General features: G+C 41.7%; 2 protein-coding genes across 9 annotated transcripts in view; one reads left to right on the top strand and one right to left on the bottom strand.

Moving 5' to 3' along the window:
- LOC106509673 (olfactory receptor 7A17-like) overlaps window positions 1–24,859 on the top strand; it is a 62,034-nt gene that overhangs the window by 10,026 nt on the left and 27,149 nt on the right. For 3 of the 8 annotated variants that reach the window (XM_021086368.1, XM_021086367.1, XM_021086370.1), the window contains exon 3: window positions 14,021–15,245. The exons of 3 other annotated variants lie outside the window; for them this stretch is intronic. In XM_021086368.1, coding sequence (XP_020942027.1) covers window positions 14,038–15,018 — 981 coding nt within the window. In that variant the 5' untranslated portion in view covers window positions 14,021–14,037 and the 3' untranslated portion in view covers window positions 15,019–15,245. Of the gene's footprint in view, window positions 1–7,094; window positions 7,427–14,020; window positions 15,246–24,859 lie in introns of those variants that run through there. 2 more of the 8 variants (XR_002342347.1, XR_002342350.1) reach the window with 2 other exon arrangements.
- Window positions 22,355–24,859, bottom strand: part of SEPT14 (septin 14) — a 37,669-nt gene continuing 35,164 nt past the window's right edge. Inside the window, exon 9 of the mRNA XM_021086366.1 lies at window positions 22,355–22,844. Within this exon, the coding sequence (XP_020942025.1) occupies window positions 22,665–22,844 (180 nt within the window). The 3' untranslated portion in view covers window positions 22,355–22,664. The remainder of the gene's footprint in view (window positions 22,845–24,859) is intronic.

Genomic DNA, 24,859 nt, shown 5'->3' with positions numbered 1-24,859 from the left:
CACATGCTAAGGAACTGAAGTGGAGGAGATATTTATAGCTTCTTGTGACAGTGCTCATTAGGCACTGTTTTTATTATTACCTGTACCGCTGAGCATACCATTTTCCTGTGGGACACTGGGCTGGACACAAAGGAAGCATCTGCTAATTGTCTATTCCCAATAGTCCAGGTTATAAGTCAGGTGACTCTAGTTTGCATTCCTCTTTCTCCATGAACTCTCCTGCCTTCCAAAGGCCCAACTTCCTTGCACCTTCTCCCAGTCTTGAGTTCATGTTTTCTCCAAATCTAAGATTGAGGATTCTGTGTTGAGTAGATCTCGGGGGCCTCCAAACTATTGACTTAGGATATCTATAGATATCAGGACATGTTCGAGATATTCCTGATTGCTATTCATCTCCTCAACACAGGCGAGAGGTGTTTTCCTTTGATATAAAATCATAGGTACGTAGCCATTAGTTTCCTGACGCTTTTGACAGGTCAGTTAGGAGTTTTGCGCTTTTAACACAAAAAAATTAAGAACTCTCATGTAATCCTCCATTTAGAAAATATTAGTTAATTTTAAGCCATATTTGGATCTTTTATGCGCAATGACCTGAACTTAGATTCTTACATGGATTGTCTCATTTAATTTTTTACTAAAGTCAATTCTCTGAGGTCCATCCTCTTATGAATATCAATCTATATTTGTAAAAATTGGGCTCAGAAAGGGAAAGTAATATAACATTATTAAATAACTAAAAGATGAGGTTTGATTGGAACCCCATCAAGTTATTTCCAGTTCTCATGTCAAAGCCAATGGTTCTCAACCAGGAGTGATTTTGCCCACAGGGACACTTGGCATTTTCTGGGGAATTTTTAGTTGTCACAACTGGGAAAGTGCTACTACCATCTATTGAGTTGAGGTAAAGGATGCTGCTCAGCATCCTTTACTGCACAGGGTGTTCCCACCACAAAGAATTAACCCACACAAAATCAACTGTGGGAAGATTGAGAAATACTTTTCTTGACCAGAAGTTCTCCAATATTAATGTGTATATCAATTACTTGGGGATCTTGCTCAAATGCAGATTCTGATTCAGCAGGTTTAGCCTGAGCCCAGAGATTCTGCATTTGAAACTGGTTCATATTGATGCTCCAGGTCCTGGTCTGTGGACCACTCTGAATATCAAGATTGTGGTCCACTATTAGAGTCAGATGTAGGTATTTTGAGACCTTCTCCACCAAGACTCTCCCACAATTTAAGTCTGACATTAGGTAGTCAAATGTTGGACTCAGTAGCTCAGTCCCTGCATACTCAAGTTTATACCTGCCTCTTGACTGTAATAATACGCTTCCACCTTCGGTTCTTTATCAGTAAACTCAGGAAATTCCATCTACATTATGGAGTTGATGTTAGAAGTAAGTAATAGTTTAAAGCTTATAGGAAATTACCAATGCAGAGCAAGTCTGTCGAAACTTCTCTGTAGATGCAGTGAAATCCAAATTAAAATTCCTGTAAGAGGAGTTCCTGTTGTGGCTCAGTGGAAACGAATCTGACTAGTATCCATGAGGCTGCAGGTATGATCCCTGACCTCGCTCAGTGGGTTAAGGATCCAGCGTTGCCATGAGTTGTGGTGTAAGTCACAGACGAGGCTCGGATCTGGTGTTGATGTGGCATAGGCTGGCCGCTACAGCTCCAATTAGACCCCTAGCCTGGGAACCTCCACATGCCGCAGGTGCAGCCCTAAAAAAGGCAAAAAGACCAAAAAAAGAAAAAAAAAAGAGAGAGAGAGAGAACAAGAGGACATCTTACACTACATGACTTTACAACTTACTCTGATGGTGCAGTAATTGAGACACTGTGGTTTTACTGTAAAGACAAAGAAATCAATGGAGAAGAACAGATTCCACTTTCAGCCTGTGTGTCTTTGGATTTGATTTTTGGGGTTTGTTTTTGTTTTTGTTTTTGTTTTTGTCTTCTTGCCTTTTCTAGGGCCGCACCTACAGCATGTGGAGGTTCCCAGGCTAGGGGTCTAATTGGAGTTTTAGCCACTGGCCTACACCACAGCCACAGCCACGTGGGATCAGACTCACGTCTGTGACCTACACCAGAGCTCATGGCAACACCGGATCCTTAACGCACTGAGCAAGGGCAGGGATTGAACCCGCAACCTCATGGTTCTTAGTTGGATTCGTTAACCATTGCGCCATGACGGGAACTCCATAGGATGTTACATTTTTAGTCTTCCCACCCCCACTTACTGTTTGTGACATATTTTACTTCCTTTTGTTTTGTGTATCTCTTAACTACTCATTGTGGATATAGATAATTTTACTGTTTTTGTCTTTCAACCTTCCTACCTGCTTTATAAGTGGTTGATCAACTACCTTTACTGTATTTTTGCCTTTACCAATGAGATTGTTTCCTTTCATACTTTTCATATTTGTAGTTGTGGCCTTTTCTCTTTCTTCTGCTCAGGGAAGTCCCTTTAACAGTTCTTATAAAGATAAGTTCATGGTGCTAAACTCTTAGAGATTTTGCCTGTCTGTAAAATTTGTATCTTGCCTTCAAATCTCAATGAAAGCCTTCTTGGTTGGAGGCCTTTCTCTTTTCATTACTTTAAATATATCATGTCACTCCTTTCTGGCCTGCACAGTTTCTGCCAAAAAGTCAGCTGATAGCCTTATGGGAGTTTCCTTGTATGTAATTTGTTGCTTTGCCTTTGCTGCTTTTAATAGTTCTTTTTTTTTTTTTTTTTTTTTTTTTTTTTGTCTTTTTGCCATTTCTTGGGCCGCTCCCACGGCATATGGAGGTTTCCAGGCTAGGAGTCGAATTGGAGCTGTAGCTGCCAGCCTACGCCAGAGCCACAGCAACGCAGGATCCAAGCTGCATCTGTGATCTACACCACAGCTCACGGCAACGCCAGATCGTTAACCCACTGAGCAAGGGCAGGGATTGAACCTGCAACCTCATGGTTCCTAGTCGGATTCGTTAACCACTGCGCCATGACGGGAACTCCTAATACTTCCTTTTTATATGTAATTTTTGCCATTCTAAGTACAATAGTCTTGGTGTGGCCCTCTTTGGGGTGATCCTGTTTGGGACTCTGTTCTTTCTGGACCTGGATGTCTGTTTTCTTTCCCAGGTTTATGAAGTTTACCACTGTTATGTCTTCAAATATGTCCTCTGCTCCCCTCCTCTTTTCCTTCTGGGACCTCTATAATGTGAATGTTAGTACATTTACTGTTGTTTCAAAGGGCTCTTGAACTGTCCTCATTATTTTCTTTTCCTTTTTTTTTCTAGTTGGCTTCATTGATTTCCACTACTCTGTCTTCCAGTTTGCTGATCTGTTGTTCTGTATTGTCTAATCTACTGTTGATTCCTTCTAGTGTATTTTTAAAATTTCAGTTATTCTTCAACTCTGTTTCATTCTTCCTTATACTTTCTCTTTGTTAAAAACTTCTAACTTCTCACTGTTCATCCATGTAGCAAGTTCTTTGAGCATGTTTATGATCATTACCTTAAATTCTTTATCGAGTAGATTGCCTGTCTCCACTTCACTTTGTTTTTCTAGGGTTTAGTCTTGTTTATTCATTTCGAGCACATTTCTCTGTTGCCTCATTGTACCTAATTTGTTGTTTTTATTTCAATGTATTTGGTAGGTTAGTTATGTTTCTTGATCTTGGAGAAGTGGCTTTATGCAGGAAACATCTTATGGGGCTCAGCAGCACACTCCCCTCAGGTCTCTAGAGCTATATGCTTTAGGGATGCCTTCTATATGGGCTGCATGGGTCCTTCCGTTGTGTTGGGATGTCTACGCTGGGCATGCTGTGGGTGTGTCAGGTCCATGGTCCATTTGGTTGCCAGAGTGCCTTGTGCTGAGGTTGCCATTGGTAGGTGGGCTGTGTTATGCCTCAGCTGCCTGCACATTCAGGGGAGTCCCAATCCTGGCTTACTAATGGGTAGCCAGGTCTTGGCATGTTGGCTGCAGAGCCACACTGGTTCCAGGGCTGGTGTCAGCCTGCTGGTGGGTGGGGCTGGGACCCAGGTTTCCTAGAACTAGTGCCTACCCACTAGTGGGTGAGGCCGGGTCCTAGAGTTAATGCCAACCCACTAGTGGGTGGAGCCAAGTCCCAGGGTTTTGGGGGTCTTGGAGTTGGTGGTGGGAGGGTCCAGGACTCAGGAGATCCCAGAGCTGGTGCCCACCCTTTGGTGGACTGGGTTTGTCCTGAGCTCTCTGGTGGGTAGAGCTGGGCCTTGGGGTGGCTGGGCTCAGGGGGCGGTCTTATAGCAGCTGGCCTGCTGATGAGTGAGGCTGTGTCACCACCCAGCTAACTGCCTGGCCTGGGTCATCTCAAGACTGGTGGATGGAGAGACAAGATCCTAGAACTAATAAACCAGAGGAAGGATTTCAAAATGGCACTTACCAGCACCAGGGTTCTTAGGTTGGGAAGAGCTTTGAGAAATGGCTGCTGCCAGCATTTATGTCCCCAGGATGAGTTTGAATGGCCTTCTGCCTCTCTAGGAGGCTCTCCACGATCAGCAAGTGGATATGACCTAGACTTCTTTCAAATTACTTCTTCTGCCCTGGGCCTCTGAACATGTGAGATTTTGTGTGTGCCCTTTTAGAGTGGAGTTTCTGTTTCCCACAACCCTCTGCCCTTCCCCAAAGTATGCCCCACTGGCTTTCCAAGTCAGATGTTCTGGGACTTATCTTCCTGGTGTAGGACCCCTGGGCTGGGGAGAGATAGATGTGGGGCTTGGATCCCCCACTCTTTGGGGACAACCTCTGCAATTGTAATTATCGTCCCGTTCGGGGGCTGCCTAGCCAGGGTATGGGTCTTGACTCCACTGCATCTCATCCTTTCTACCTGACTCGCTGTGGTTCCTTCTTTATATCTTTAGCTGTAGAAGAGCTTTTTTGCTAGTCTTCAAGTTGCTCGCATGGATAGTTGCTTTGGAAATGGTTGAAATGTGAATGCACCCACAGGAGGAAATGAGATCAGGGTCTTTATACTCTGCCGTCTTTGATTTGCCATGAAGAATTCCCAGCTCTTGCCATAAATGCTCACAGGGTTCTGAAACATTAAACCAGTACAATAAGACCTAAAATTGAAATAGGTTTTCTGAGTTAATATTATTAGGATAAAGTCAAATTTTGGAAATAAAATTGAGAAAAAAAAATCCTGGAAACTAACATGATACTTCATCAACACAGAACAATCAGAAGCTTTCCTAATATAATAGCAATATCAGAGGTATAATGGGAGAAAATACCTTAATAGAATTAAAGCTAAAATACATTAACTTACTGTTATCAGGAAATTAGCAGAATCGCCACATCTACAGGAAGCTTACGCAAAAGAGGTAGAAATATCTAAAGGCAAAGTCTTGTTTTTGAAATGGAGTTCTGAACATAATAACAAGTCTTTCCAAATTAAATTTTAACTTTAATGGAGTAGCCAATAAATTCCATGGTATTTTTCGTGCAGCAAGTGTAGATGATTCTAAAGTTTGTGGAGAAGAGTAAGCTGGGACCTGGAATAAAATTATTATAGACAGAAATAACACCCTCTCTACTCAACCTTTAAGCATTTTATGAAGATAGATGAATAAAAATATGACAAAAAAGATTTAACAGCATTCTCACTTCAACAGCATAAAAATGATGGAACAGGAGTTCCCATTGTTGTGCGGTGGTTAACAAATCCAACTAGGAACCATGAGGTTGTGGGTTCGATCCCTGGCCTTGCTCAGTGGGTTAAGGATCTGGCGTTGCCATGAGCTGTGGTGTAGATTGCAGATGCAGCTCAGATCCCGCATTGCTGTGGCTGTGGTGTAGGCCGGCAGCTACAGCTCCAATTAGACCCCTAACCTGGGAACCTCCATATGCCGCGAGTGCGGCCCTGGAAAGACAAAAAAAAAAAAAAAAATCATGGAATGAATGATCATTTATAAGAATGTGATCAAGGAAATATCTTAACCTTGAAAACTGAGCAAGCTATATTTACTTATTCTAAGAAATACATAAAATCAAGCAACATGATATTGTCATAAAGAAAACTTAGAAATAAAATAAATGTCAAAAACTTGGCAAGTATTTAAACACCCATTTCTATTTGGTGGAATATTTTGATTTGTGTGGAATGAATGACATTGGAAAATGTACATTAGACTCTGTTTCAATTGTGTGTTAGACTCTATATTTTAGAATTTCCAGGGAGTTCCCATCGTGGCTCAGCAGAAACAAATCTGACTAGCATCCATGAGGATACAGGTTTGATCCCTGGCCTTGCTCAATGGATTAAGGATCCAGCATTGCCATGAGCTGTGGTTTAGGTCTCAGATGTGACTCATACCATGTTGCTGTGGCTGTGGCATAGGCTGCAGCTCCGACTCGACTCCTAGCCTGGGAACTTCCATATGCCATGGGTGCAGCCCTAAAAATAAATAAGTAAATAAATAAAGCCAAAAAAATAAAATAAAATAAAAAATAGAATTTCCGTTTTTATTAAATTTATGTTAGAAAAAGCAAGAAGATCAATAGTTTTAAAAATCTTTTAGTTGAAGGAGCAGCAAAGGTCCAGATAACTAATATGTAGAAATAACAGAGACGCAGTGAACAATTTGTGATTTTTACATTTATCATTTTCAGATATTTTAGTTGAAGCCTAAGGAACTCGGTAGACTTTGCCCAAACTTTTGCTTCAGATCTATAATGAGTTAACTACACTGAAATATAAAGGGACCATCCTTATACCCTGTTCCCTACAGACCACATCTAAGGGAATAATTCTGACATTGGTTAGGAGACATACATTGGGATCCATTGCTATTCCCAAGAGGCATAAGTGCCAAAACTTTTTTTTAGCTCCTTGGCTTCTAGAAAATTACAGTCCTCAGAGAACAGAGAAACAATGGAACAATTTATTTAATGAGGCACAATGAGAATTCCATCTTGGAAACTTCAGATGTTGTAATGGCCTTCTTTTTTTATACGTCTTGGCAATTTGCTTTAATCAGTAACAAAGGAAACACAACTGTAAATCCCAGAGTGGTTCTCTCTTCCTGTCTTTCTTGGGGGCAGAGCTCTCATCTTTAACAATTGTTCACAGGAGTAACAGAATAAGAACACTCGAAGTTGGAGTTCCCATCGTGGCTCTGCAGGAACGAATCTGACTTTCTTCCATGAGGACAGAGGTTCGATCCCTGGCCTTGCTCAGTGGGTTAAGGATCCCTCATTGCCCTGAGCTGTGGTGTGGCTCAGATCCCGAGTGGCTGTGGCTGTGGCGTAGGCCAGCGGCTACAGCTCCGATTTGACCCCTAGCCTGGGAACTTCTGTGTGCTGTAGGTGCAGCCCTAAAAAGACCAAAAAAAAAAGAAGAAGAGTCAGAAGAGACAAAGTCGACTCTTCGGTGATATCGTCTTGGGAAGCCAGAACATCCTTGTAAGTGTGTAAGTGCAGAAAAAATGAGATATGGAGGAAGGATCCCCTTGGAATATTAACTCCCAAGGTTCCTAACAGATAAAGACGTAAAAATTCAACAAAACCAAGTTCTTCCAATTTTAAGACCCTGGACTTGGAGATGGCTTTAGCATCAACGGGCCTATTGTTTCTCAATATGGTTTATCTGCTTTGGCTTTCAGTTCGGTAGCATGGACTGCCCCCCCCCTTTTCTCCTGTTTATCTTTCACCCCCTCTTTAAACTTTCCTTTTGTTTCTCTGTTTCTCTTCTTTCCCACTCTCAGCAATTTCTGTTGAAACTCTTTCATTTCAGGAAATAATTATCAGGGATAATCTAAATTGAGGATTTCACTGGGTTGTGGGATAAAGGAAGGGATAAGGTAGTACTCCTTCCATCAAAGTGGGGATAAAGACCAAAAAAATGCAATACCTTATGATAGGCAAAACAAAGCAGACAGTGTACAATAAAAACATCCAGCTTGGAAGTTCCCTTGTGGCACAGTGGGTTGAGGATCTGGGTTTGATCCCTGGACCAGGAACTTCCACATGCCAAGAGTGTGACCAAACAAACAAACAAAAAAAAACAAAAAAAGTCCAGCTCTGTCTAGGGGGATAAAGGATAAAATAAAATTTCCAGAGTTCCCATTGTGGTGCAGTGGACAAATCTGACTAGTAACCGTGAGGTTGCAGGTTCAATCCCTGGCCCCGCTCAGTGGGTTAAAGATCCAGCATTGTGGTGTCCTGAGGTGTAAGTCAAAGACACTGCTTGGATCCTGCGTTGTTGTGGCTGTGATGTAGGCTGGCAGCTGTAGCTCTGATTCAGCCCCTAGCATGGGAACCTCCATATGCCGTGGGTGTGGCCCTAAAAAAAAAATTCCAAACTGAGAAAAATGTTGAAATGAGTCTTGAAGGAGGAGTTGGAGTTTTCAAGGTAGGAGCCCTCCAGGCAGAAGGAAATGGGGTGTAAAAATGTGGAGCAGTAATAAGTGAAAGAAGCCAGCACAAAAGCCTACATGTTGTGTGGTTTTACTTATATGAAATATCCAGAATAGGCAAATATATAGAGCGAGACGGTGGATTAGTCGTTGCCAGGGATTAGAGGAAAGGCAAATGGTGAATGATGCTTAATAGGTACGAGGTTTTTTTGGGGGTGATGAAAAATTTCTGGAACTAAATAGTGGTGATGCTCATACAACATTATGAATGCACTAAATGCACGAAATTGTATGCTTTCAAATGGTCACGAAGGTGAGTTTTATGTTATATGAGTTTTATCACAATTTTTAAAAAGTGTTTTGCATACCTATATCAAAAGTCATCCTAAATGCCTGGAGAGCAATGTGGGGGAAATGACAAGCAGTAAAAGATGAAACGGACTTGGTAGGACAGAGATCACCAAGAGCTCTGCATTCGCTATACAATTAGGGTGTTTCTTCCTTTCTTTCTTTTTATTTTTATTTTGTCTTTTCTAGGGCCGCACCCGTGGCATATGGAGGTTCCCAGGCTAGGGGTCTAACCGGAGCTGTAGCCACCGGCCTATGCCACAGCCACAGCAACTCGGGATCTGAGATATGTGTGTGACCTTCACACAGCTCACGGCAATGCCAGATCCTGAACCCACTGAGTGAGGCCAGGGGTCGAACCCACAACCTCATGGTTCCTAGTCGGATTCGTTAACCATTGAGCCCCGACAGGAGCTCCCAGGTGTTTCTGAATTTAGTAAAACGCCAGTCCAGTGTCTCCTGAAAGGAAACTATATGAGTTGGTTTGCCTTGTAGAAAGATCTCTCTGGGGCCAATGCAGTGATTGTGCTGGAGACATGCTAGTCTCTTGTGATTCCAGATAGAGACGATGAGAGACCCTGGAGATGGGACATAAGCAGTGGGGAAATAATTGAAACATCTGAGTGGTAATATTCATGAGACTAAGCCACGTTTCCTGAATATTTGTTCATGGTGGGGAAACTGGAATTCAAACCCAGGGATGTTGATATGGCTTCTGTGGTCAACTCTCAGTGGTCGATGTTGGACATCTGAGCACACTGGCTAAAGTAACTTTAGGTTTGTGTGTGTGTGTGTAGGGGGGTGTTTGTTTGACATCTGCAGGTCCTCAGGCGTGGGTCCTTTACCACTCTTCTTATTTTCAAATTCAGTGTGCCCAGAGCATGTTCAGGCAGTCTCTCTACCGCAAATGCATGGATTTTGTCCTAAGGGCTTTCTTTTCCTCGCTTTCGGACTTGGTCCCCCTTCTGCAAGGAAGAGGGCCAGGGCAGCATCAAAGCTCTAGTCTTCCACTTGGTGAAGAAGGGGAGTGTTAATCGTACAAGTTATGAGACCCTAGCAGGTTACTTCCAATTTCTGGACCTCAGGTTTATTATCGAAAATTTTTATTTAAATCAGGGTTTCTTGCTGTGACACTCTCCACATTTGGGGATGACTTTTTCTTGTTGTAGGGGGGCTGTCGTGTTTATTGTAAGATGTTGAGCAGCATCCCTGGATTGTTTCAGCATTGACAACCCAAAATGTCTCTAGACATTGCCATGTGTCCACTGGTGAAAACCATTGCTCTTGGAGTTTCCACTGTGGTGCAGTGGGTTAAGAACCTAACTGCAGAAGTTCAGGTTGATGCACAGTTGTGGGATTGATCCCTAGCCTGGGAACTTCCATATGCCACAGGTACAGCCATAAAAACAAAATAAAACAAAAACGTTGCAAAGTTCCTGTCATGGCTCAGTGGTTAACGAATCTGACTAGGAACCATAAGGATGCGGGTTTGATCCCTGGCTTTGCTCAATGGGTTAAGGATCCAGCATTGCCATGAGCTGTGGTGTAGGTCACAGACATGGCTCGAATTTGGCATTACTTTGGCTGTGGTGTAGGCCAGCGGCTATAGCTGTGATTCGACCCTTAGCCTGGGAACCTCCATATGCCATGGGTGTGGCCTAAAAAAGACAAAAAAAAAAAAAAAAAAAAAAAAAAAAACAAACCCAAAAACAAACAAAGGAAAAAAACGTTGCTCTAAGTAACCTTAAGACTTTTTCATAACCCCACTGCTAGTGATTCTGAAGCTCCTGGCAGCCTTGACACAGGCAGAGGGAACTTCTCAGCCATCAGTACCTCTGAGCAATGACTGAGAAGTTGCATTGCTATCTACACTTCGAGATTCTTCCTGTAAGTGGTGCCACTGTTCAGCCTTCCCAGAATAATATGTACATGGGAGGTTTTCAGCCAGTAGCAGCAGTCATAGCAACTATGACCAGAAGCCATTGTTTTCTCTCTCTGCTTCCTTTGCTGTAGTTTTATGGTTCCCATGAGAGAATGTAGGGACAATCGTGAACAGAGATTTCTGGGGCTACTTTCATGTTCTATCTGCTAACGCAGAAAGGAGACAACAACGTTGGATAACCATTAGGTGTTGAATTGTCCTCGCCACTCTGTCAAGGCTTTAGCTGCACGGCTTTATCACCATGACTTCAGGATACCAAGCCACAGTGTTCTCATCTCCTATTTCTGTGCAACGAATCATCACCGAGTTAGCAGCTTAAAACGGGACTCTTTGCCTCACAGGTCTGTAGGTTAGCCCTCTGGTGGGATTGATTGTGTTCTCTGCTCAGGGTCCCTCAAAGCTGAAATCAAGGTGTTGGATGGGCTGAATTCTCTTCTTGAGGCTCCAGGGAAGAATCTTCCAAGTTCCCTCATGTCGTTGGCAGAATTTAGTTACTTGCAGTTGTAGGACTGTGGTTCCAGCATCCTTAGAGTTTGTCAGCTGAAGGCTGCTCTTAGTTGCTGGAAGCCACCCACATTCCTCTCCACTTGGGCCCCATAAGCTTCAAGCCAGCAATGGTGCTTCCAACCTCTCTCACCTATAGACTCTTCCCGATCTCCTTTTGTGTTACCAGCCACAAGTAACTGCTTTTAAAGGGCTCGTGTGATTAGTTCACACCCACTCAGATGTCTCTCTACCTTAAGGTCAGCTGATCGTAACTTTAATTATATTCACAAAATCCTTGTTGTCATCTTACGTAACTTAACCCTGGGAATAGTAGGTGAAGGTCACGGAGCCCATCTTGGAATTCTGCCAACCACACGTATCGTATAAAAAGATGATAATAAGCCCTTTCTCAGAGAACTGCTATGAAATAATCAAGCATATGTAGTCATTCTGTTTCAACCTCAACTGGGTGGGCAATTTAAGTCTGCCACCAGCCACCCAGACTAAGTGTCAGGCTCCACAGGGTTAATGGCACAATCCCCAGTGAGACTCACTTCACATACAAGCCTCAAATTCAAGGTGTCCCTAGGCCACCCCACACTTATGACCAACTGGCTACAAAATCTGGAATTCCCAAGGAACAACCGATAGAACTCCCCAAAACACTCTCCTAATGATTATCATTTTAAGAAAAATGTTACAACTCACAAACAGTCAAACGAAGAGCCATATAGAATGAGGTCTGAAAGGCTCCAAATACAGAGCTTCCATGTTCCTACCCCTGTGGAATCAGGGTGTCTCTCTCTCGACATATCAATGTGCTCACCAACCAGGAAGGTTTTCTGACCACGGATGTCCAGAGATTTCATTGGGATCTCATAACATAGGCTGCTTGATTAAATCATTGGCCTTGTAATTGAACCAGCCTCCAGCCCCTTGCACCTCCCTGGGGACTGTGACGGCACAAAGCCCCAGGCTTCTAATTACATGGATTTTCTGATAACCAGTTCCCATTCTAAATCTATCCAGGGGCCCACCTTGAGTCACCTCATTAGCATAACAAGGGCACTCCTGTCACTTGAGGAATTGTGTTTTAGAAGTTCCATAGCAATAACCAGGCAAATGCTTTATTATACAATAATAGTGTGTAACTTTGTTTATATCACTGTCGCATCTTTTCACATCTGTGTATACGCTCTGCCTTTTCTTTCCTTTCTGTATCGTACCTTGTGACAGGTGAAATAATGTCCCCCAAAGATATTCAGGTCCACATACTCAGAACTTCTGAATGTAACTTATATGGCAAAAAGTGTTTTGCAGATGTGATTACGTTAAGGATTCTGAGGTGGGGAGATTTTTCTGGATTGTCTGGGTGGACCCAATCTAATCATAGGTTTCTTGTAAAAGAGGCAAAAGACAAGTTCCCGTTATGGTGCAGTGGAAATGAATCCGACTAGGAACCAGGAGGTTCCAGGTCCCTGGCCTTGCTCAGTGGGTTAAGGATCTGGCATTGCTGTGAGCTACGGTGTAGGTCTCAGACATGGGTCAGATCCTGCGTTGCTGTGGCTGTGGCATAGGCCGGCAGCTGTAGCTCTGATTCAACCCCTAGCCTGGGAACCTCCATATGGCACAAGTGGGGCCCTTAAAAAAAAAAAAAAAAAAAAAAAAAAGAGGAGGCAGAAGATCAAGGAGTCAGAAGGCCGTGAGATGATGGAAACAAGAGGTTGGAGTAATGTGAACAAAGCATCCAAAGAATCCAGACAGCCTCCAGAAATTGGAAAAGACAGATTTCCCCCACTAGAACCTCCAGAAGGAGCCAGCCATGCCAACACCTTGACTTTAGCTCAGCGAAACGAATTTCAAACTTCTGGTCTAATACATTGGTATTGCTTTAAGCAACCAATATGTGGTAATTTGTCTGATTCGTAGCACAACGAGGATCAAATCAGTTGACAAACAAGCTGATTAGCACCATGGCTGCATTCTTATGAGCCATAAGCCTTATATACACTTCCTTATATAATTCTGTATTTCCAACAAGTTTTCCAGATGATACTGTGGGTCCCTGGGTGACAAGAAAGCGCAAAGAGCTCTAAATAATTCTATCTCAGAGAAATGGTAGAAATAACACTGCCTTTGTGGGATAAATATGACCGGGGACTGGCAAGATTGCAAACTGGAGTGGGGACAGTGACAGAAAGAGATTAGCTGCATTTTTGTTTTTTCTTTTTAGGCCGCCGTGCAGCAGATGGAGTTCCCGAGCCAAGGATCAGATCTGAGCCACAGTTGTGACCTACACCGCAGCTGGACCAACGCTGGATCCCTAAATCTTTGGGCTGGGCTGTGGATCGAGCCTGTGTCCCAGGGCTCCAGAGAAAGCACGGATCCCATTGTGCCACAGCAGATACTCCTTGGCTGCATTTTTTGTTTGTTTCTTCTTTTTGTCTTTTTAGAGCTGCATCCTTGGCATATGGAGGTTCCCAGGCTGGAAGTCTAATCGGAACTGTAGCCACTGGCCTACACCACAGCCACAGCCACGCCAGATCTGAGCCGCGTCTGCGACCTACACCACAGCTCACAGCCAGATCCTTAACCCACTGAGCGAGGCCAGGAATTGAACCCACCACCTCCTGGTTCCTAGTCGGATTCATTTCCGCTAGGCTGCGATGGGAACCCCTTTGGCTGTGTTTTTAATCCTCTGAATTTTTTCAGCTCAATTAACCCTGATTCATTGACAAAATGCAGGGGTGTATTTCTGTGTAAACAGTAATATTAACATTTATTTATACGATGTGAACAGTATAATCAGGCGTAGCTCAGTTGGTTGAAAAATGTCTGTTTGTATTTCTTCCTGTCTCTTTGAAGACAGTTACACCAGCTATATGGAACAAGAAAATGACACCCAATTTTCAGACTTTATTCTTCTTGGACTGTCAGAAGAGGCAGCAATGCAGCCTCTCCTCTTTTGGCTTTTCCTCTCCATGTACCTGATCACTTTGGCGGGAAACCTTCTCATCATTCTGACCACCATCGCTGCCTCCCACCTCCACACGCCCATGTACTTCTTCCTGTCCAGCCTGTCTTTCTCAGACATCTGTTTCATCTCCACCACCGTCCCAAAGATGCTGCTGAACCTCCACATCCAGGACAAAAGCATCACCTACAAAGGCTGCCTCAGCCAGATGTATTTTTTCATCCTCTTTGCAGAAATGGACATTTTCCTTCTCTCTGTGATGGCCTATGACCGGTTTGTAGCCATCTGCCACCCCCTGCGCTATGCAACCATCATGAAGCCCCAGCTCTGTGGCTTGCTGCTGCTGGCATCTTGGATAATGAGTCTCCTAGACTCCTTGCTCCGTGGGTTACTGGTGTTGCGGCTGTCCTTTTGTACTGACTTGGAGATTCCTCATTACTTCTGTGAAATCAATCAGGTGATCCAACTGGCCTGTTCTGACGCGCTCCTCAACGTCATAGAGATGTACGTTGCCACTGTGCTGATGGGCGTTATCCCGCTCTCAGGCATTGCTGTTTCCTATTCTCGGATTGTCTCCTCCATACTGAGAATTACATCAGCCAGGGGGAGGTATAAGGCATTTTCCACCTGCGGGTCTCATCTTTCAGTGGTTTGCATGTTCTACGGCACGGGTCTTGGGGTGTACCTCAGTTCTGCCACGACCCCCAATTCCAGAGCCAGGGCGTTCGCCTCTGTCATGTACACTGTGGTCACTCCAATGCTGAATCCGTTTATTTACTCTCTGAGGAACAAGGACATGAAGGGGGCTCTTACAAGTCTTGTCAGCACTGTCACTTTCAGTGAGCGAAGTGAATGTTTCTCTTGGGGCCGGAGAAGTTCTCATGGGTAGCCGAGAACAAGATTGGCATCTGGAAAAGGTGACATTTCGGCTGTCTTCAGATATCTTTTTTTTTTCTTTTTCTTTATCCCTATGTCCCTTAAATCAATGATACCATGTTTTGTGTATTTTCTAATGCCGCATTTTTGTTTTTGTTTTGTTTTTTAGGGCTGCACCTGCGGCACATGGATGTTCCCAGGCTAAGGGTTGAATCGGAACTGTAGCCGCTGGCCTCCACCACAGCCACAGCAATGCCAGATCCGAGCCTCATCTGTGACCTACACCACAGCTCGCAGCAACACCAGATCCTCAACCCACTGAGCAAGGCCAGGGTTCGAACCTGCATCATCATCGATACTAGTTGGGTTCATTAACCGCTGAGCCACGACTCCTTTTTTTTTTTTTTTTTTTTTTAGGATCGCTTCGATATATTTCTTTCTTCATTGTCTCCAAAGGTTTTCAATTTTATAGGTTTTTTTCCTTTTCAACTTTGGAAGCCAAGTAATTTGGGAAAAAAATCTATTTATTGCAAATGATGATGTCTCTTCAAGTACATCCTCTTTAGTGGTTTTCTTTCTCATGGCAGAATTGTAATGAGGTGTATAAACTTCAAAGAGATAGTAAAGATGTGGAACTTAAGTCTTAACTTATATTGCTTATTAGTCTTCTTTGTTATCTTTGGGTCAGTGTTTCTTTCCAGACCGCTCCCTACTTTCAAGTCATTTTAATGAAAGTCTAGGCTGTAATTATACTTAATTCTTTTTTTTTTTTTTGACTTTTTGCTATTCTTTGGGCCGCTCCCGCAGCATATGGAGGTTCCCAGGCTAGGGGTCGAATCGGAGCTGTAGCCACAGGTCTACGCCAGAGCCACAGCAACACAGGATCTGAGCCGCATCTGCAACCTACACCACAGCTCACGGCAACGCCGGATCGTTAACCCACTGAGCAAAGGCAGGGACCGAACCCGCAACTTCATGGCTCCTAGTCGGATTCGTTAACCACTGTGCCACGACTGGAACTCCCTACTTAATTATGTTATAAGTGTTCTAAAAGATTTTACTTCCCTCACCAAGAACTTTGTCTGTTATATGGTAGTGACAACTTAACAACATATTATTTCAAATAAAATAGTATAGAAATAACAAAAATTTTTGAGACGTGCTCATAAGAATATTTGTAGCTTTGAAAATCTATAATAGAAGTGAAAAAATGTTTACATCAGTGGTCTAAGTTTCTACCTCAAGAAGCTAGGAAAAAGAGCAGAATAATCCAGAGTACATTGAAGGAGGGAAATAATAAAGATAAGTACAGAAAGATTGAAGCAGCAACAACAAAAAGGCTAACATTTACTTTTTTGAAAACATTGATATAAAATTGGCGGCGTTCCCATCATGGCTCAGCAGTTAACTAATCCGACTAGGAACTGTGAGGTTGCGGATTTGATCCCTGCCCTTGCTCAGTGGGTTAAGGATCCGGCGTTGCTGTGAGCTGTGGTGTAGGTTGCAGATGCAGCTCAGATCCTGCGTTGCTGTGGCTGTGGCTGGCAGCTGCAGCTCTGATTCAACCCCTAGCCTAGGAACCTCCATATGCCGCAGGTACAGCCTTAAAAAGAAAAAAAAGTTACTATAGCTTGGCAATATGTTTTGAAACTAAGAATTATGATGCCTTGAGCTTTATTTGTCAAGACTATTGGCCTATTCAGGGTCTTTTGTGGTTCTACATGAATTTTAGGATTTTTTTTTTCTATTTCTATAAAAAAACGCCAAGGGCTGTGGTGTAGACCATAGGCCGGCAGCTACAGCTCCGATTAGACCCCCTTACCTAATATGGAATGTCCGTGTGCCGTGGGTGCTGCCCCAAAAGACAACAACAACAACAACAAATTACCATTTATAATACCTTTCAAAACTGTGAAATACTTAGGGATAAATCAGATTAAAAAAAAAAAAAAACGCCCAGGGGCTTTTGATAGGGTTAATACTGAATCTGTATATTGCTTTGGATAGTATGACATTTTTTTTTTTTTCAATGGAAGAAACCACAGCATATGGAAGTTCCCAGGCCAGGGATTGCATCTAAGCTGAAGCATATGCTGCAACTGCAGCAATGCCAGATCCTCTAACCTACTGTGCCTGGCTGGGGATTGAACTCTTGCCTGCATAGCAACCCGAGACACTGCAGTCAGGTTCTTAACCCACTGCAGCACAGCAGAAGCTCCAGTATGGACATTTTAACAATATCAAGATTTTCAATCCACGACATGAACACAAGATGTTTTTGCATTTTTTTCTTTCTTGTTTAAATTTTTTCATCAATACCGTGTAGCTTTTTTTTTTTTTTTTTTTTTTTTTTTTTTTTGGCCTCGCCCATGGCATGCAGGCCAGGACTTGAACCTGAGCCCCAGCAAAGACAATGCTGGATCCTTAGCCAATAGACCATGAAGGAATGCCAATGTTTTGTAGATTTTGATGTACAAGTCTTTTGCCTCCTTGGATAAGTTTATTCCTAAATGTCTTATTCTCTTTTATTCTATTGTAAATGAGATTGCCCATAGTTTTTAAGGTAGTTCATTGTTAGTATGTAGGAATGCAACTGTTTTTGTATGGTGTATCTGTGTCTTGAAACTATACTGAAATATTTTATTATTTCTAACAAGTAACTATATTTAAATGTAGTCTTATGGTTTTTATATTTAATACCATATCTCTTACAAACAGGAACAGTATTACTTCTTTTCTGATTTGGATGCCTTTTATTATGTTTTTCTAATTGAGTTGGCTCAAGTTTTCAGTATGATGTTGAATAGAATTGGCAAAAGTGGCCATCTTTGCCTCGTTCCTGATCTTAGAGAAAGAGCTTTTAGGCTTTCCCATTATGTAGATGTTAGCTGTAGCTTTTTATATATGGTGTTTATTATGTTGAGAATATTCCTAGTTTATTGAGAGCTTTTGTCCTAAAAGCATGATGAATTTTATCAAATGTATTTTTCCTGCAACCGTTGAGATAATCATGTGTTTTTATCCTTCATTCTTTTATATGAGATTTTGTGTGTGTGTGTGTGTGTGTGTGTGTGTGTGTGTGTGTGTGTTAGACCATCAGTGGATTCCAGGAATAAATCCCACTTAATCAGGGTGTGTGATCCTACAAATATGCTCTTGGATTTATTTGTATTTTATTAAGTGTTTTTGCATCTATATTAATCAGAAATACTGATCTATTATTTCCTTTTCTTGTGTTGTCTTTGGTTTGGTGTCTGGATGATGCTGGCCTCATAAAGTGACTTTGGAAGTATTCCTTTCTCTTCATTTTTGGGGCGACTAGTTTGAGAAGTGTTGCTATTAATTCCTTAAATGTTTGGTAGAATTCACCAGTGAAACAGTCTGCTCCTGGGTTTTTCTTTTGGGGGATATTTTTGAGTACTGATTCAATCTCCTATTAATTACTTATGTGTTCAAATATTCCACTCTTGCCACATTTATTCAACATAGTATTGGAAGTCCTAGCCAAAGCAATCAGGCAAGAAAAAGTAATAACAAGCACCCAAATTAAAAAGGAAGAAGTAAAATTGTCAATATTTGCATATGACATGGTATTTATATAAAGAAAAGTATACTTATAAGTTTTTAATAACTCTGACTTATTAAAATTTTCTGTGCTACATAAATCTGGAACCTCTGTTTCACAGGAAAATGGATTTGAAAGGGAAAAATAATTTTATTCATATAGTTAAAAGCTTTTCAGGAAACAAATACTATTTTATAAAACCGTTATGTAGAAGTCTAGTGTATACCTTATATTACTAAATCAAACTTGTTTTATATTTTTGGAAAAGAAGTGGATAGAAAACCACATAATTTATTTAGGATGACTCTTTCCTTTCATTAAAAGAAACTATGAATTGTCACATTATTGCCTAAAGAATCCATTCTCAAATACAACCAAATGCATTTTATAAATGCACTTTTACAAGGCTAAGGTTATTCGGTTTTTGTTTTTTGTTTTGTTTTTGCAGGGGAGGGGTTGGCTGCACCTGTGACATGTGGAAGTTCCTGGGCCAGGGATCAAACCCAAGCCACAGCAGTGACAGTGCTGGATCCTTAACCCACTGAGCCACCAGAGAACTTTTTTTATTTTTATTTTTTCTATTTGTAACAATATTAGTGACTCAAATAACACTGGATTATGTTGAAAGAATGAGAAGGAGTTCCCATTATGGCTCAGGGGAAATGAATCTCACTAGTATCCATGAGGATGAAGGTTGGATCCCTGGCCTTGCTCAGTGGGTTAAGGATCTGTCATTGCTGTGAGTTGTGGTGTAGGTCACAGACGCATCTCAGATCCAGCATTGCTGTGGCTGTGGTATAGGCTGGCAGCTGTAGCTCCGATTTGACCCCAGCCCAGGAACTTCCACATGCTGCAGGTATGGCCCTAAAAAAGAAAAAAGAAAAAAAAAAAAAAGGAAGAAGATGAAAATCCCGTAGCAGTATAATTCATCATGTTGAAAAGCAATAAGTTTTATTAACTGTTTATCTTCCAAAAACCAGTGGTCTAAATTAAACTATCCACGCATGTAATATAGCTAATGTTCTATTATTATTTTCATTTTTTTTCAATGAATAATTACCACTACATGCCAGGCACTGTTCTAGGCTTAGGGATGAATTCATAAGAGAACAAAACAAAAGATCTTGGTCCTTGTAGAGTTTCCATTAAAAAGTTCACATAGTAGACTTCATTCTTCCTCCAAATTATAAAATCATAAGGTGACTTAATAACATATTTAAAAATCATTGTAGGAGTTCCCATCATGGCTCAGTGGTTAACGAACCCGACTAGCATCCATGAGGACGCTGATTCAATCCCTGGCCTCGCTCAGTGGGTTAAGGATCCAGAGTTGCCATGAGCTGTGGTGCAGGTTGCAGATGCGGCTCAGATCTGATGTTGCCGTGGCTGCGGTGCAGGCCGGTGGCTACAACTCTGATTCAACCCCTAGCCTGGGAACCTCCATATGCCGCAGGTGCGGCCCTAAAAAGACAAAAACAACAACAAAAAATCATTGTGGCTGTGAGATAGGCTGGGACCTGGGACCCTTTTCCGCTGTGCTTATACCTGGACAAATGTCTCCTCAAGCAACAAAATACGGAAACTATATATGGAAGTAAAAATAACTGCATGCATGGGAAGTTGGGGCAAAGTATAGATAACAACATACAAAAAAAGCTAAAAAAATGGAGTTCCCGTCGTGGCGCAGTGGTAAACGAATCCGACTAGGAACCATGAGGTTGTGGGTTCAATCCCTGACCTTGCTCAGTGGGTTAGCGATCCGGCGTTGCTGTGAGCTGTGGTGTAGGTTGCAGATGTGGCTCAGATCTCACATTGCTGTGGCTCTGGCATAGGCCAGCGGCTACAGCTCTGATTAGACCCCTAGCCTGGGAACCTCCATATGCTGTTGGAACGGCCCTAGAAAAGGCAAAAAAAAAAAAAAAAAAAAAAAAAAGCTAATAAAACCCAACTGCCACTTCTGAACTGCTGAGAGCAAAAGCAGGGTACAACATATACTCCCTGCACACAGCACTACCAAAGGGGTGGGCAAACCATCTAAGCCACCTCTCTGGCCTCACCCCAGGACCAGCCCCTACCGTCACCCCATGGAAAGAACCAGCTCGCCCCTCCTCGGGGAGCGGGAGCAAGCAAGCAGAGAAAAATTCCTTGTTTTCATTCCCCCTGCTGCCTCAGGGGCCCCCACAAAGCTTTGCCTCTTATCAATTTCTATTGTTTAAGGAAGACCAAGAACCCAGGTCAATAATGGCTATACCTCCCTTCCCCCCATATATATATTTTTTTCTTTTTTGTCTTTTTAGGGCTGCACCCCTGGGATATGGAGGTTCCCAAGCTAGAGGTCAAATCGGAGCTGTAGCTGCCGGCCTACACCACAGCTCACAGCAATGCCAGATCCTTAACCCACTGAGCAAGGCCAGGGATCAAACCTGCAACCTCATGGTTCCTAGTTAGGTTTGTTTCTGCTGCACCACGACAAGAACTGCCCGCCCCCATATTTTTTTTGAAAAAAAAAACAAACAAAAAACTTTCAAGAAGTAAAGGTGTTATAAATCAGAAATTTTATTTTCATGAATATTTTGAAGCTAAATCCCAATATCCTGATATCCGGGGGGGGGGGGATGCCACCTTTGAAATGAATGCAGTAATAAAATGACAACAGAGAAAATATTTATTCTTTTTAGGGACATGAGAAAAATTCCATGAACTATGGCAGATGTAGCTGGAGTAAACACATACAGATCTTCAAGGATAGCACTTTAATAGAATGAGTCTTGTTGAGGTTAGCCACACAAATCAGGGAACTGATATTGTAAAGGCAGAAAATTCACAATAGATATAGTCAGAAGGAAATTTTTGAAATGGCAAAAAAAAGGTCCACTTTATTTTCTAAAACCTTGACAACTTCCGTTTTAACATATACCCCAAATATGTAAGATATAATATTATTATCTAAATGTTAATCGTGGTTTCCCATTGTTCTCTGGCTCTCTCTAACTTCTGAAGTTTTATTTCAATATTAGTTTTACAAAGCCTGACATAAAACTGTAAGAGTTTTAATCAGAAACAATCTTTTGGGAGTTCCCGTCATGGCTCAGTGGAAACGAATCCAACTAATATCCACGAGGACCCAGGTTCGATTCCTGGCTTCTCTCAGTTGGTTAAGGATCCAGCATTGCTGTGAGCTGTGGTGTAGGTCGCAGGTGCAGCTCAGATCCTGTGTTGCTGTGGCTGTGGTGTAGGCCAGTGGCTACAGCTCCGATTTGATCCCTAGCCTGGGAACCTCCATATGCCATGGGTGTGGGCCTAAAAAAAAGAAAGAAAGAAAGAAAGAAATGATCTTTTATTGTAGTAAAAACTATCAATAAATTATTATCAATACAATTGGATAAGAAATCTGAGCCTAAGAATTAGCCTTTTATAACAATACTTTATGCCTATGATTCCCCCCAAAATCCCCTACTTCTATTTAGATGTGAAATAATTTATATACATGTGCATTGGACTCACAGGTAGAGCTATGGAGAAATAATTTCCACAGCTAATCCACACTTTTTACACAGTGGTATATAATTCTTTGATTTTCTTTTCATTTTAGCAATTTTTTTTTTTTTCCTTTTCTAGGGCTGCTCCCATGGCATATGGAGGTTCTCAGGCTAGGGGTCGAATCGGAGCTGTAGCTGCCGGCCTACACCAGAGCCACAGCAACATGGGATCCGAGCCACGTCTGCAACCAACACCACAGCTCACGGCAACGCTGGATCACTAACCCACTGAGCAAGGTCAGGGATCGAACCCGCAACCTCACGGTTCCTAGTCGGATTTGTTAACCACTGCACCATGACGGGAACTCTGCAAGTTTTTTTTGAGGGCCAATTCTGTGTTAGTCTTGTTCTAAACGTTAAGAATAGAGCGTCTAACGAGATGATCAAGGTGCCTGTTCTCAAGGAGCTCACATTCTAGTTGGAAAACATATACAATAAGCCAACACATTTTAAAACTTAGTATAAGTTCAGCGTTAAGTTCTATGAGGAAAATCTCACAGGAAGATGGGACCAAGAGTGGTCGGGCTCTAGAACTCAGAGAATGCTGAGAGAGGATTATTTCTTACGATCTTTGTCCTTCTTTATATTGGTGCACACCAGCGTCTGCAGTGTTCCAGAGGCAGCCTTCATTTTATAAAAATCTATGATTTCTTCTTCCAATTGTCTTCTCTCTTCCTCAAGTTTCATTGTCTCCTCTTGCTGGACTCTTTTAAGATGCTCAAACTTGTCCTGTAGCTGTGAAAGAAATCTGCATTTGTTATTCGAAGCACACTATGGTGGAGTTCCCATCATAGCTCAGCAGGTTAAGAACCCAGTACAGTCTCTGTGAGGATGCAGGTTCAATCCCTGGCCTCACTTAGTGGGTTAAGGATCTGGCATTGCTACAAGCTGTGGTGTAGGTACAGATGCGGCTCAGATCCTGCATTGCTGTAGCTGTGGCATAGGCCGGCAGCTGCAGCTCCAGTTCTGTCTCTAGCCTGGGAACTTGCATATGCCCCAGGAGCAGCTGAAAAAAGAAAAAGAAAGAAAGAAAGAAAGAAAGAAAGAAAGAAAGAAAGAAAGAAAGAAGGGAGGGAGAGAGAAAGAAAGGGAAAGAAAGAAAGAAAGAGAAAGAAAAAGAAAGAAAGAGAAAGAGAGAAAGAAAGAGAAAGAAAGAAAAAGAAAAAGAAAGAAAGAGAAAGAGAGAAAGAAAGGGAAAGAAAGAGAGAGAGAGAAAGAAAGAGAGAGAGAGAGAGAGAGAGAGAGCGAGAGAAAGAAAGAAAGAAAGAAAGAAAGAAAGAAAGAAAGAAAGAAAGAAAAGAAAGAAAGAAAGAAAGAAAGAAAAGAATGCCCCTATGGTGGCACATCCCCAGGAACAGGCTTCTTTATTTCTGGTTATCAAACATACCCTAAGCATCAGAGTAGAGCTTGATCTTACTAACAGTCTTAGACTTTCATGTCGAAAGTAAAAATTCAGATATGAAATTTCCTTCTTATTTTCAATTTTAAATATGTCCCCATGGAAGCAGATGTAATAAAACTCACAGCTATAAACTCATTTTATAAAACACTTTACTTTTCCTAATGAGGCATATTTTCTCACTATATTTCCCCCTGAATCTCTTCAGATAAAGTGCGATAGATCCATGCCTACTAAAAATACATACATTAAAATGTAGCATGGATTGGGAAACATTTGTTGAGATGTTAATTGATAAAAACCTTTTGAAAGGAAGTCTTATAATTTCCTTCCTAAGTGAAATTAGCATAATTATAGAATTAAAAACTCATTTAGTTACCTTTTATTTACTTGTGAAGTTTTATATAATCTGTGGCACTTAAACCAAATTAGCCATATAAAGGAAATAATATCATTGTAGATTCCCTTAGAGATAGTTCTGGGTCTTTGACATGACATTCAAGCTATAGCTTGTCTGCTGTTAAAATTATAAAGAACAGACTTATTTGCAGCTTAGCTTTAGAAAAACAAATAGGCTAGAGGCTTCTACTGCCGCAGTATTAATTAGCTGATTTATTGGCTGTGAAGCAGTTTAACACCAGGGGTTCTCGATCCTAGGTATCCGTTAGAATCATTCAGTGAGCTTATAAATTTTCCAATGCTCAGGCTGTACACAGCTCAGTTACATCAGAATATCTGGAGCTAAAACCCAGGCACTGATGCTTTAAAAATTCCCCAGGTGATTTTAGTGTGCAGCAAAGATTGAGATACATGGTTCTGAATAAATATTACTCTTATCTCTGCTGGAATCAAATATAACTTGTAATTACATTTTCAGACCCGAGAAGCAAATGAGCATCAAGATACAATGGTAAGAAGAATGATTGGAAAGGCTGGGGATGTGGAAGTGTGGTATTTATGAATGATGGCAAAATCACTGAGAAAACTTTTTACTTAAAGTTGGGAGGCTGAGAGTAGAAATCAGAGAAAGCTAAACTTTATCTTAATACACAAACATTTTAAAAATTAACTACTCTGGTGAAAAACTTGAAGTTTTCCTGCAAATCAGGTTCAATAAGGATGTCCCCCTTTACCCCTCCCTTACTAATGCAGTAAAATAAGAGAAGAAAAATAAAACACAGATTGAGAAGAAATACATAAAAGTGTCATTGTTCACGGATAACATAATCTTTGTAGAAAATTTTTTAAAATCTCCTAAAACTAATAAGAGATTATAGCAAGGTTGCAAGATACAAGTTTAATATAAGGTTAATTGTTTTCCTTTGCTCCAACAATGAACAAGTGGAATTTG

Source organism: Sus scrofa, chromosome 3 (genome assembly GCF_000003025.6).
Source record: "Sus scrofa isolate TJ Tabasco breed Duroc chromosome 3, Sscrofa11.1, whole genome shotgun sequence".
NCBI classification, from domain to species: Eukaryota; Metazoa; Chordata; class Mammalia; order Artiodactyla; family Suidae; genus Sus; species Sus scrofa.
This window is presented reverse-complemented; position numbering and strand designations above follow the sequence as displayed.